Here is a 13,874-nt window from a genome sequence, read left to right on the forward strand (position 1 = left end):
AAGGGCATGCTTTATCTCAGGGTTCCTCAAACGCGGTCCTGCAGAGTTTAGCTCCAACTCTGATCAAACACACCTACCTGTGAGTTTCTAGTGATTCTGAAGACCTTGATTAGCTTGCTCAGGTGTGTTTGATCAGGGTTGGAGCTGGCCCTCCAGGACCGAGTTTGAGGAACCCTGCTTTATCTGCATTGGCATCCATGCCTCGAGTTGTTGCAGTTCTCCTCGCTTTGAGCCATTGTTGCTCAGCGAGCTGATACTGGTCTGATTGCGACCGTTGCGCTATACTTCCCTCGCATCTCACAACTCACCCGTCACCTCCTCTTTGGGGTCAGAAGCTTCTGAGGTGAGGACGCTTCATTCCACTATTCTTCCGGCCTGCTTAATCGTGTCGCCAACGAGCCTCACGACAGCTTTGGCCAGGGAGAGTAGAGACTCCATCCCCTGGCGGTCCAGCTGGGCAGGGACTTTCTCTGGCCGCACAGAAACATCTGTTTGCCTCTCCGGGGTCCTCCTTCTGGCAGTTGTTATTCTACCTGAGCGGACAACCCTTGGACAGACACTGGCTCTCAGCTGGCCTCAGGGCTCCATAAAAATGCGTTCCCCGGTGAGCCTCCTAAAAAGTCTGTGATTCATTGTCGCGTGGCGCCTGCTCAAGTTCAGTGATTTCATCACACTCACATGTTGAGCAGAAATGCTCCTGAAACTCATTGAAGTTCATCGCACTCGGGTGTTGAGCAAAAATGCTCCTAAAGCTCAGTGATCTTCATATGTATTGTTGAGCAGTGCTCCTGTGTTTTGTGCGCCTTTCGCTTGTGCCTACTGTGCCAGGTCAGATCTTGATAGTTGCCCCTTTTTGGCCCAAACAGACCTTGCTCCCCTCGACAGCCTTCCTGACTTCCCCTGAATACATTTTCAGGGACGGGGGATGATGGCACCCGCGTTCTGACCCCTGGAGATCCCGGGCCGGTCCTACACTGGATGCGGAGGTTTGGGGTGGCTATCGCAGGAACATGTGGCAGTTACCATCACTTCTGTGAGAAGAGGTAGTGTGCTTACACATTAGAAGTGGAACCTATTCGTTGAGTGAGTCTTCTCTCCGTGAGGAGATCCTGAAAGCTTTCGATTATTTCAGTGCTCTCTTTCCTGCAAGATGGGTGGAGTAGGCTGTTACTCCACCCTCAACATGATGTTGCCGCTGTCTTGGTGCACATCGGGATGCAGAAGCATGGAAAGCACATCCTGATCATCAGGTTCCTGAGGGAGCTAAGGAAAATGTCCTTGCACCCCTCTTTATCCTCTCGGGCCTTATCTCTGGTGCAACTGCAAATTCTATGAGAACAGTTCTCCTGTTCGCATGGTCTTTACTAGAGATATCTCAATTTCTAATTTTAATATGTTGAATTAATGCTAAATATATTTTAATATGCATATATATTTTCAGATTTATTTTTAAATAGATTTCAAATTATACTAAATTAGTCCAAAAAATTGCTAATATAATATATATGTATATTTTAAAAAATTCAAATGTTCCAATTTTTGATGAATGAAAAGGGCACAAGGATGACTAAGACAATGAAAATATATTTAGAAATATATACTGTATATTAGATTATAATATTTTTCTCTTTTTAGTTGTAGTATATTTTAATATTTGAAGATTGAAAAAATATATTCCTTAAGCCACCCTGTTTACAAAATATATTCAGAATTTATTTTAACTATATTTGGGTCAGATTTGTTTTCAAATCATTTACTTTCTATCTTTTACTTTGTATGCTGCTTTAAAATGCAGCGGCCTATGTAGACAACTATGCAGGCTTTTAAATATGTCACTTTTCTTCCTTTCTTTGTCTTGTCTTTTCTTCTCTCTCTTACCTGGCAGTATGGTGGGCTCTAGGTAGGGCCCGGGGGCACAATTTTGACTACATGTAGCCTGCCCCCCCACACAAGAACAGCTTTGGTCAGCGTAAGTCCACGTGTCTCCTTCCTCATACTGAACGCCATTCCACAAACATCCTACAAACACAGAATGAACACACGTAACCCTTAAAAAGTTTGGAGTTGGTAAGATTTTTTAATCTTTTAAAGGAAGTAACTGATGCTCTTCATGGCAGCATTTATTTGACAAAAAACAGTTAAAAAACTTTTCAATTTGAATATATTTTCAAATATAATTTATTCCTGTGATGCAAAGCGTAATTTTTCAGCATCATTACTCCAGTTTTCAGTGTCAGATGATCCTTCTAAAATCATTCTAATATGCTGATTTGCTGAAAAATAATATAATTCTGACCCTAAACCTTTGAGTAGTAGTGTATGTTAGAATGTTAGAACTCAAGCAGTGAGTCAATAGCAGCACTACGTGTCTGTGTCAGTGTCGTACCTCTGCACACTGGGCAGCAGATGTTAGGAGAAACGGAAGTGGGAACTGCACAATTCAAAGATGGGCATCTTTCCTGGTGACATCTCACGTTACCCCCCTTTAACAAAAAAAAAAAAAAAAAAACTCACACAAGAATCAATGGCTTCAATGCCTTCAAACCTAGCATGATATCTGATGTTTTTTTTACATTTGATGTGTGTGCTGTTTGAATATGCACATTTGCAAATGATATTCAAAGCAGATAACAACCTAAATTTAGTAAATTGTGCCCTGTTCCTCACATAAAACTATCTTATGGCTTCAGATGATTTTGAAATAAAGTGCATGAGTCACATGGGCAACTTCTATGGTACATTTATGATACTTTGTGTATGTTTGTGTGTTCTTTTTTACGTTTTAACATGGGTTTTTGTTTAAGTCATAGTTGTTGTCTTTTGACAAATATTCTTTAAATTTACTCTACTGTCTCATCATATTTAGCCAAATATAAAAAGATTACAGTAAACCAAATACTTTTTATATAATAATTTTAGCATGTATCAACATTTAACAAAAACACCATTTTATAAACAGTATGCTGTCTTTAATTACAGTACTTTGAAAAATCCATTGTCAAAATCAAACATTTTTCATCAATAATTTCATTAAAGAGATAAACATCGGTGTAGGGTGGATTCACAATAGCACTTTTCACTCTAAGTGTGTGTGTGTGTGTGTGTGTATATTTCACCTTGCATGTACACTGAAGGCATGGACCACCACCGGGAGGCCTGAACTCTTGTCCATCTTCATAAATCCTTCCTTCATATTTACACACTGAAACGCAGTAAAAACACATTTTTCACTTATGTGTTTGGAAGCCAGGACCACTTTGATATTATGTTGCATGTTAGAGAAGGAGAGGAGGAAAGAGATGTTTGTGTTTGTCTTCTTTACTGTGACAAGTAGGGCAGCACTGGCCATGTGAATTTGTTGGGTGAGTGCAACTGGGAGGCGGACATGAAGATATTGAAGATTCACATGACACTTGCCCACCCTGTATCATAAGATGGACACATTCACATACAAATACATTCAAATGTTCACACATTTAGTAAACACTTTTATCTAAGGTTACACACTCACACACTCAACTCACCAAGCATTGACATTTCAAGCACGGATCCTCTCTGGATACGAAGGTTTGACCGTCTGTGTATACAATATCCTCATATATACACTGCTCACATCTGAACACAAATTGATTAAGATGAAGTGTTTACTTCAAGATGCTCATCTTGTTTACTACTTTAGGCAAAATTGTTATGAAAAAACGATATTAATACCGTTCACAACATTCTCCTGGTCTCTTCACTGGATTATAACAGGGAGTTGGTGGGCAGGGGTACTGAACGCAATTAATATTTCCATTCTGAAAAAAAAAAAAAATAGCTTCTGCTAGAATGCTATTTTATTTATTTTTTTGGAAAACCATTTCATCCAAACCAATTTACAACATTTTGCACTTTTATTAAAAGTAATTTGCACTGCATTTAAGGTATACATTTTAAAATAAAATAAAATAATAAAATAAAATCTCTTATTCAACTCAGTTCTTATGCAACTTACCACACATGTACATCTGCCCTCACACTGGGGTCCTGGCGGCAATTCCATCCCATTTGGGATGTCCCTTCCATTCACATTACAACCTGTGAGAAAAATATGTATGTATAGAAATATATGTAAATATATCAAACTCATGTGAAGTATAAGTAGCCACTTAAAGGAGTTGTTCACTTTAAAAAAAAACTTTTATCCAAGATATCCATGTCTTTCTTTTTTCAGTCTAAAAGAAATTAAGGTTTTTGATGAAAACATTCCAGAATTTTTCTCCATATAATGCACTTCAATGGGAACCAAACGGTTCAAAGTCCAAAAGACAGTTTCAGTGCAAACTGCAAACTGTTCAAAGGGCTTTAAACGATTCCAGACGATGAATAAGGGTCTTATCAAGTGAAACGATCGGTCATTTCAAAAACAAATAACAAAGTTTAAGTTTTATAAGTTCAAATGGTTGCTTTGCTCTGTTCTGTGATGCGCGTTCGTGATCTCCTGTTCAAACTCGTTTATCAAAATGAACAAATCTTTTTTCGAGTCATTTGGTTCATTCAACGAACGAAATGAACGAATTGACTTGGGAAAAGATTTGTTCATTTTCATGAACGCGTTCGAACAGGAGAGTCACAAACTGAAACTGTCTTTTGGACCTTGAACCGTTTGGATACCAGTAAAGTGCATTATATGGAGAAAATTCCAGTAATGTTTACATCAAAAACCTTAATTTCTTTTCGACTAAAGAAAGAAAGACATGGATATCTTGGATGACATGGGGGTGAGTAAATTATCAGCAAAAGTTTTTTTTTAAAGTGAACTACTCCTTTAATAGCCACTTCTATCTGAAGCGATATAGCCATAGCCTGTCAATAAATGTTTGTAGTTAATAGACCTATCATGGTATTGTTCAATTCTAACAAACGAAAAATGTCAACAAATTAATCAGTCACAATAATACAAGCAATATGTGTATCAATTTGATTGCATGCTCTCAAATGTTCTGATTTAGAGTGTTTTAAAAGTATGGTAACAAGTTATTTTTAAAAGTTTGGACACACCGTCACAGACAGGGCAGCAGGATCCGGGGGGAGCAGAGGCTGGGTTTCTACAGGGGACATGACAGAGTGCACGCTCACACTGAACCCTACCCTCCTACATAGAGAGAGAGAAAGAGAGAGAGAGAGAGAGAAAGAGAGAAAGAGAGAGAGAGAGAGAGAGAGAGAGAGAGAGGAAGGGAGATTACATTTAAAGACTAAAACACTGATACTGAAATACTTAAACACTGATAGCCCATGAGATATAATATACCCCACCATGCATCTACAGGTTGTGCAGGGGTCATCAGGATAGGTCCACTGAGAATCGTGCAGGTGCCACACATTGTTCTGGACACAACCTTCATATCAAACAAAATACTTTTTATTGAGTATGAGCATGTCTGAGCAAGTTGCATGTTATTAAAATGTACAAAAATGTACAAAAAACTCACATCACACTTACTTCGACACCTAGGACAGCACTGCCCACCTACAGTCTCCACCAAACGACAAGGAAGTAGAGTAGGACACGACTGAGTTTCACATTGTATATTCCCTGCCTACAAGAAAAAGAAAAAAAAAAAACACATACACACACAAAACACACACACAACCTAATTAATGCTGATTTCACAAATACACAGCAAATGGCCAAAAGCACCATTGTAGAGGACATATGTAGTGAATTCATTTTAGAATATACTCAATGCAAGATGTGTTTAGAAGTGAATTACGTAATATTTTTGGCCAACATTAAGAGTAATGCATAGCAAGCAATGTGTATTATGTACAGTGCTAGCCTATTATTGGTAACTAAAACAAAATATATGAAATATTTTGAGCTGAAAAGATTGAAATAAAATAAAAATATTACACGAAAAACAAAGTAAAAAAACTAGAAGAAATAATAAACACTTGTAATGTAATCAAATTTCATTAAATAACAAAATTAGCTGAACTAATGAGTAAAGTACCATTACTTTTTTGGATTTACGACATAATGCTTGTTTCAATTTGTTTGTTTTCAATTTTTACATTAATTTTGCGAAAAATGCTAAACTTATATTTGCGAACCTACATAAAGGCCTACATTTTACAGAAAACCTTTTAAGTCACACTAATTAAGTGGTGGGATACAACTATAAAACTACTTTACATAATAAATAAGAATATATAATGTAAATCGATAAGCACATTACTTTTAAAGTAGTCTGTGAGAGAGAAAAAGTGTAAAGACAGTCCAAAAGTTATGTCTACTAAATTCTAAATAAATAGTTCACAAATACAAGCTCTTAATATAATAATATAAAATATCATTTCTTTTAAATAATAATTACAATATCCTAATGTTAATGTCTAATTGTAACTATGTGATTGATGAATACCAAAAAGGCTTACATTGCACACACAGTGTTTGCAGGGGTCACGGTTGGGTTGAAAAGAGACGCCATCTAGGACAACTTGCCCCTCATAGTTACAGCGGGAACAATCTCTGCAGCAGGAGCCAAACGGTGGCTTCACACCATCTAGACACGTCTGAGGACACTGTTGCACATCAACACACGCCTCATTCCCACCCTGATGAGCAAAATATAAAACACAGCACAGTTTGACGCAAACAATACGGTCATTTCATCCACTAACATGTATTACTTTATTAGTGTAACACGTGAGAGAGAAGCACCTGACATGTACAGGTCTGGCACCCATCAATGGTGCTGAAAGGGTCGTTGTATGGCCGACCGCCCACATCACATGCTGCAAAGGACATAATAGGCACGCAAATTTCTGTGTAAGTGGTCCCAGAACCATTAGTCACAAAGAAATGTCAAATAAATAGCTCAATAGTGCTTGTGAGCGTGTACCAGAGCAGGTAGGGCAACACTCCCCCTGTCTCATGTAGGGGTTTGGACACGGGGTGGGCGGACACTCAATGGGATTACATGACACCTCACTGTTCTGCAAATAAACACATGCATAATGCATTACACATGAATTCTTCGTCTTAATTCTGTTCTGCATTCTCTACAACACCCACAACTGACATATACAGTGATGTGAATAAGTTTGGACACCCATGCTAAAGTTGCCTAAAAAGAGGAATAAAAAAATCATCTTTTGGATATTGATCTTAAAGCCTTATTTTAAAAAATGAGGAAAACTACAACCTTTAAGGACACAAATCTTCTTTGTGAATGAATAATGTATCATAAATAAATAAATGTTTTTTTTTCCTTAAAATACAAGGTGCATAAGTCAGGACACCCCAATGTTAAATTCCCATAGAGTCAGGCAGATTTTTATTTTTAAAAGCCAGTTGTTATTTCATGGATCCAGGATAGTATGCATCCTGATAAAGTTCCCTTGGCCTTTGAAATTAAAATATCCCTACATCATCACACACCTTCCACCACACCTAGAGATTGGCATGGGGTACTTTCCATAAGATCATCTTTCAATGCAAATCAAACCAGCTATTAGGCTAACTGAAGTAAAACCATGCCAATCTCTAGGCATGGTGAATGATGTGGGGATATTTTAATTTTAAAGAGAATTTATTCATTCACAAAGAAAATTGGTGTCCTTCAAAGGTTTGATTTTTCCTAATTTTTTTAATTAAGGCATTAAGAGCAATATCCAAAAGATGATTTTTTATTCCTCTTTTTAGGCAACTTTAGCATGGGTGTCCAAACTTATTCACATCACTGTAGTTTTTATTAATTTTTACGTATTAGTTTTAGTTTATTTCATTTTTATTTTAGTACTTCCAATTAAACAAAACAAAAATGAGTGTTGCCTAGGCAGCTGGCATTTATTTTTCTTTGAGGTAAAAAATGTGTTTTTATTTCTTTTGCATTTACATTTATTCATTTAGCTGACGAACATTTACAGCGAACTCAATTTTGATATTTTATCAGATGTTGTAAATAATTTTAAATAAGCATTGATATTCTTTACTTTAATTTGAATAATTTTATTAAATGTTGAACTGCTACCATTGCATCAAAATATTTCACTGAAAAACTTAACATACATTGACCATTTTTATAGGAGCATCTCCAAAACGTATTTTATTTATTTTTTAATTTTTTAATTTTTTAAATAGGGACAGATACAAAAAAAAAACATAGATTATTACATAAAGAACAATCCGATGCCTGTATCATAGTGTTTATAGCCAAGGCTAATTTGCAACACCTGTCCCTAGAAGGGCTATTAACAATCAAGAAAAACAAAGGAATAAAAAAAAATGACAGTAAATACAATAAAATGTCAAGAAACCAGTTAGCACCAATAAAAATGAGTAAATAAACACATTCACTCAAACTCACTTAATCATGTCTTTTGCCATTTCAGTTTTACCATTGAACCTTTTTTAACATTTACACTCATGCAAAGTATTTGCACATTATATGAACAAACACACACACACACACACACACACACACACACACACACACACACAGACACACACACACACACACACACACAGTAGACTCACAGAGCAGATGCATTTGTGGCAAGGGTTGGATCTCGATACAAACACATCACCGTTCTCATGGATTTCACCTTCATGTCTACATTCTAAAGATTAACACGAAGAAATGATGTATGAAGCAAATGCAAGTTGTAAGTACTTTTTGGAAAACCATGTTAATATCATATTTTATGAATATAGCAATCATTCAATGATTCATACATATATGAATATAGCACTAATTAATTGATTCATACTCATTCATACATATGAAAGTACAGTGTGGGTATTATATGTAGAGATGCAATGTAGGTACTTGTTTGGTAGGCAGGGCAGCATGGTCTCTGAGGATCAGACGGCTCCTCACAGGTCTGTGGTGGACATGGAATCATTTCGCATTCTACTCTTCCATTCTACACACACACACACACAAGAGATGCCAGTATGAGAGAAGCAAAGGAATATATCGAAAAGGCTAAAAGAAGATCAAAGACTAAATATTTTAGATATGCATACCTTACAAGTACACCGGTTGCAGTCGTCTGTGCTGAATGCATCGCCATCATTATAGATATTTCCATGAAAGCTGCATTCTGCAATAACCAATCAGAGACATACACACAGTTTATTGTGGTGGAAGGAAACCCCTATGAAACCTTCTGAGATAATCATGTGAGATAAACCACATTTTTCCTGCCCACATAAGATCAAATCTTTTCAACAATATGAACTCTAAAAGATGTCTATAAGTATTCATGATAGACTGCTCCAGACATCTGATGTCTGAAAAAGAGTTTTAACGGCAGTTCAGTTGAGTTCAATGATATATAAAGTGGGGTTGAAAAGTTTGAGACTAAACTCAAACTTCCTTAATTCAAAATTCTAATTTCCAAATGTATATACGCAGAATTAAGGATTCTGAAAAATTAAAAACACAGACATGACGTTCAAATAAACAGGAAGTCTGGGGCACTGAAAATGAATATAAGTTTAAAAAGCCTTTATTTAAACTTGGCTATCCATTAAAGCAGCACTATGTAACTTTTTCAACCTTTATAATATTTTTCCAAAACCCCTGAGATGGTACATCGACTTACAGGTCTGCCATATACAGCCTGGCAGTGTCTGTATCGCTTTTACTGGCACTATGTAACTTCGAGGTGCGGGTAAGAACCCAAGCATAAAAAGAACTACAAAATTTGACTGCTTTACGGCATACGTCACTTCCCTCACTTCCTCAAATTCCGACGCGAGAGCCCATCAAGCATTTTTTTTTACCTCTGTATGTTGTCATGGCTATAATATTGACAATATGGCTATTATCTACTACACAATTAAATATTCATAGATATTCAATTAATTGAATTAATTTATCATATCCATTATGTAAAACAGTAGCCAACAGGCTATCGTTACTATAAAGACGCTGGCTTGTAAACGTGAGCTACGTGATCTTTTGAAGTTTGAAAAAAAATAAAGCCCATGAAACTATATTCATATGACATGCTGAAATATATGCCAATGTGCCTGGGATGAAGACATTTCACACGCAATTCTGGAGTCTGCCAAAGATGTGAGAACTCCTTCCTTCTGCAGAGTTCGGGGGTATCGCTTGTCAACAAATGCTTGTGTGTATTCCCTGGTGTAACCATGACAGATTTTATGACAGTAGTAGAAGACAATACTGTTTCCCAACTGTAGGGGGACCCTGAGAGCAAAATTTAAAAAGTAACATAATGCTGCTTTAAAAAAAACATGTTTCGGCCTTTTTGGCCTTCCTCGGGGCAAATTCAAACTGGCAGTCCATAGACTCAGACTTCCTGTTTATTTGAGAATCATTTTGGATCTCCAAACTCAAGAGTACCAAAGGAACACATTTCTCAACACCCAAGTAGCACTCCTAGTGACTCATTTGCAGACATGACTTTATTGATGTAAAGTGAAAAGAAAAATGTTATATCATCTTAATCAAATAAGTATATTAGTGACATTGATTATGCAATGCCTTTGTACAGATGGTGAGATGTTCTTCTTTTGATTAAAGCAAAATATGCTTTAATATCATTACCATTAATGCATCATCATTATCACAATTTATTGTATTGCATGTTATTAATGTTTTTAATATCTTACTTGTCAAGATCACCCAGATTGAAACTTGCTGACCTCGGAAAGTTATTAAAGACATCGTTAAAATAGTCCAAGTGACTACAGTGGCTCAATCTTAACATTATCAAGCGACGAGAATACGTTTTGTGCCCAAAAACAAACAAAAATAACGACTTTATTTCAACTATTCACTTCCTTCTCTCTCTGCCTCGAGTCAGGTTACTAGGTTAACAGCGTATGATCTGTTATTGTACGTCACACGCATCACACACATGACCAGCGTCGGCCAATAGTGAGCCTACGTGTGACGTAGCTCTACACTATCACACTACGTTAACTGACTACAGGCTCATAGAGAAGGAAGTGAATAGTTGAAATAAAGTCGTTTTTTTTGTTTTGTTTTTGCACACAAAAAGTATTCTCGTCGCTTGATAAAGTTAAGATTGAGCCACTGTAGTCACTTGGACTATTTTAACGATGTCTTTAATAACTTTTCGAGGCCGTCAAGTTTCAATTCCTCAAGAAGCCTATGGACTACTATGCAGGTGTGATCCAGCTCTAAGATGTCATCAAAAATATCTTTATTTGTGTTCCGAAGATGAACGAAGGTCTTACGGGGTTGGAATAACATGAGGGTGAGTAAATACTGTCAGAATTTTCATTTTTGGGTGAACTAACCCTTTAACAAGTTAATGATCAACAGTTGAAATCAATCAGGCATGATGAGTACAATGGTATGGGGAGCCCTTAGGTGGATATGCAAGGCACTCCAACTGGTGATCTTGACAATATTAATGATATACGTATATCAAATATATGTAAATTATTATCATTACCATTATTATTAGGCCTATTAGTCACAGCAGTTTACAATGTATTTATAAATATGTGTGTTACATTTTTTTTTAATTACCATTAACTTTAAGGCTGATCACACTTTGTAACCGTCTGAACATTCATATCCCATTTTACAGAGCGAGAACAGGAAAGAAATAAAGATAGAGGGGAAACAAATCTGCACATAGCATGTGTGATAAGTAAACTGACTTACACAAATACACTAAATTATCACACCTGTCTGTGTCAAAAACGAAAATGTCAAAAACTGTCCAACAACATACCATAAAAGCAAAACAGAATAATGTTGATTTGATATTTGTACTGTATATTAGTTTTACAAGGGTCCAAAAGTGAAAGTTGAACCACGGTCATTACAAATACTGTTGATGCAGACAGATTAAAGATCTGCAGATACTTTTAATACTGCTACAAACACACATAAACACCCACACCTCACTTTCTAAGTGATTACAGGACTTTAGGGATAACCACTCTACTTGAGGTGTAAACAAACTGAGAAGGAAGTCATTATTTCTGGTTTGCATGTCAATTTCTCTGATCTACGGTTTGATTATTGGCTTGCTGATTAAAGCAGATTAGATGGTTAATGCATATGACATAATGAATTATTTTGTGTTTTGATTCATAATGGCGTTTTGGGGCGGCAGTGGCTCAGTGGTTCATGTGGATTGTCTACAAACCGAAAGGTTGGTGGTTCAATCCTCGGTTCCACCTAACCAAATGTCGAGGTGTCCATGAGCAAGACACCTAACCCCAGCTGCTCCCGACGAGCTGGCTGGCGCCTTGCATGGCTGACACCGCCGTCGGTGTATGAATGTGTGTGTGAATGGGTGAATCTGAGGCAATATGTAAAGCACTTTGGTGGCCATTAGGTCTATGAAAGCGCTATATAAATGCAGTCCATTTACCATTTTAATTTTGATTTAATGGATGTTAGATTACTCACCACTTAAACGATTACACTGAACTTGGCCATTGGAGCAGGAACAGTCAGTGCGGCTGTCAGGAGACCAGCGATGTCCCTCATCCACCTGGCGTCCTTCATAAACGCACTTTCGTGTGAGTTTTTTTGTACATTCACACGTTTCCAAGTATTCAACCTTCGTCTGCAGGTCAGTGTTCTATATGCACAAAAAATTGATTGAAATGAAAATGTGTGTATAATATCACTTGGTTGTGTTGTGTCATGGTAAAATGAGTTTGTATATATATATATATATATATATATATATATTATAGTTCTGTTAAGAATCTTTTAATTCGCTTTTATTTTTATGTTTTCAATTTTCATAATTTTAGTAAACTTTTTAGCCATTTTGTCATGTGCTTTTATCATTTTTATTGGTTTTAGTTTCTCAACATTGTTTTTATTCATTTATTTTTTTCAGTTAATTTAAGTACTTATTTCAGCTACTTCTTCCATGGTATGGTCATGGTCATAGTACAGGGACAAAATAACAATGATAGTACTATGATACTTGTAACACACATCTTCTAATATGTACCTGTACATCTTCTAATTGCAGAGACAATTTCTCAATGTACCTGTTTCTTTAGCATGTCCAGCATGGTCTTGATGCTATGCAGTTTGTTCTCCAGTTGGCCTAAACGCAAGTCTGATTCACTGTGGTATCTTGTATCTAATGCTATTTCATCTCCACGGTTTGCCTGGTCATTCATCATATCCAGGTCTGAGATTGCTGATACGGTGGGACTGGTGGGTTGGACTGTGTCAGGAAGGGAGTCTGTAATAATCACACACACATAACAACCGCAAACACACATTATAAAAGAAGATTATATAGTGCTGGGCTTTAATAAATAAAACAAGAGCCCATGTTTTTTTCCCCTAGATAGTTTAGACATATTTGAATATGTGTGAGTCAGTGTTCTATAATGCAGAAGCATGAATTAACCCTGAGTATTCATCAGAATCACAGAAACACTCAAAAAGGACCCCTGATATAATCCTATAAAATCTAAACCTGAATAAAATCTTGTTATCGTTATGGACCTGTATGACCTTTATTTGCAGCTATGAAAGTTTCCTGTTGTGAGTGTTTTTTGAATGTGCATATGTAGTTCAGATGTTTAAATGTTTTATTAGTAATTTCATGCCTGTTACTTTGTCACAGAACCACGGACGCCTCTCATATGCCCTTGTGGAGAGTTCAGCGGTCTGCCAAATACCCTGAAACGATAAGAAAAACACATTCTGTCAGTTCTGTCAACATTAACACAGTAGCAACCCATTGCAAAGTCATGATAGTAACATTGTAAAACACATGAACAATGACCTCTAAAGAATGCTTTATCACAGCGATGAAAATCATTTAACATTAATACTATGAAAGCACAGTTACTGTAGCATTAGCCATTATCAAACTGTAGATTCTAATGTTTAAGC

The 13,874-nt window shown here is 36.6% G+C and overlaps 1 protein-coding gene across 1 annotated transcript in view; it reads right to left on the minus strand.

The window, feature by feature from the left end:
• Nucleotides 1-13,874, minus strand: part of kcp (kielin cysteine rich BMP regulator) — a 42,809-nt gene that overhangs the window by 21,982 nt on the left and 6,953 nt on the right. Inside the window, exons 3-21 of the mRNA XM_039654370.2 lie at nt 13,586-13,658; nt 13,013-13,212; nt 12,414-12,588; nt 9,014-9,090; nt 8,814-8,910; nt 8,522-8,604; nt 6,885-6,978; nt 6,704-6,777; nt 6,418-6,597; nt 5,483-5,579; nt 5,296-5,378; nt 5,041-5,134; nt 3,995-4,077; nt 3,712-3,797; nt 3,525-3,615; nt 3,323-3,422; nt 3,117-3,202; nt 2,387-2,483; nt 1,879-2,019 (exon numbers count right to left, since the gene is read on the minus strand). Of these exons, the coding sequence (XP_039510304.2) occupies nt 1,879-2,019; nt 2,387-2,483; nt 3,117-3,202; nt 3,323-3,422; nt 3,525-3,615; nt 3,712-3,797; nt 3,995-4,077; nt 5,041-5,134; nt 5,296-5,378; nt 5,483-5,579; nt 6,418-6,597; nt 6,704-6,777; nt 6,885-6,978; nt 8,522-8,604; nt 8,814-8,910; nt 9,014-9,090; nt 12,414-12,588; nt 13,013-13,212; nt 13,586-13,658 (2,011 nt within the window). The remainder of the gene's footprint in view (nt 1-1,878; nt 2,020-2,386; nt 2,484-3,116; nt 3,203-3,322; nt 3,423-3,524; nt 3,616-3,711; nt 3,798-3,994; nt 4,078-5,040; nt 5,135-5,295; nt 5,379-5,482; nt 5,580-6,417; nt 6,598-6,703; nt 6,778-6,884; nt 6,979-8,521; nt 8,605-8,813; nt 8,911-9,013; nt 9,091-12,413; nt 12,589-13,012; nt 13,213-13,585; nt 13,659-13,874) is intronic.

Source organism: Pimephales promelas, chromosome 10 (assembly GCF_988280905.1).
Source record: "Pimephales promelas chromosome 10, fPimPro1.hap1.1, whole genome shotgun sequence".
Classification (NCBI taxonomy): Eukaryota; Metazoa; Chordata; class Actinopteri; order Cypriniformes; family Leuciscidae; genus Pimephales; species Pimephales promelas.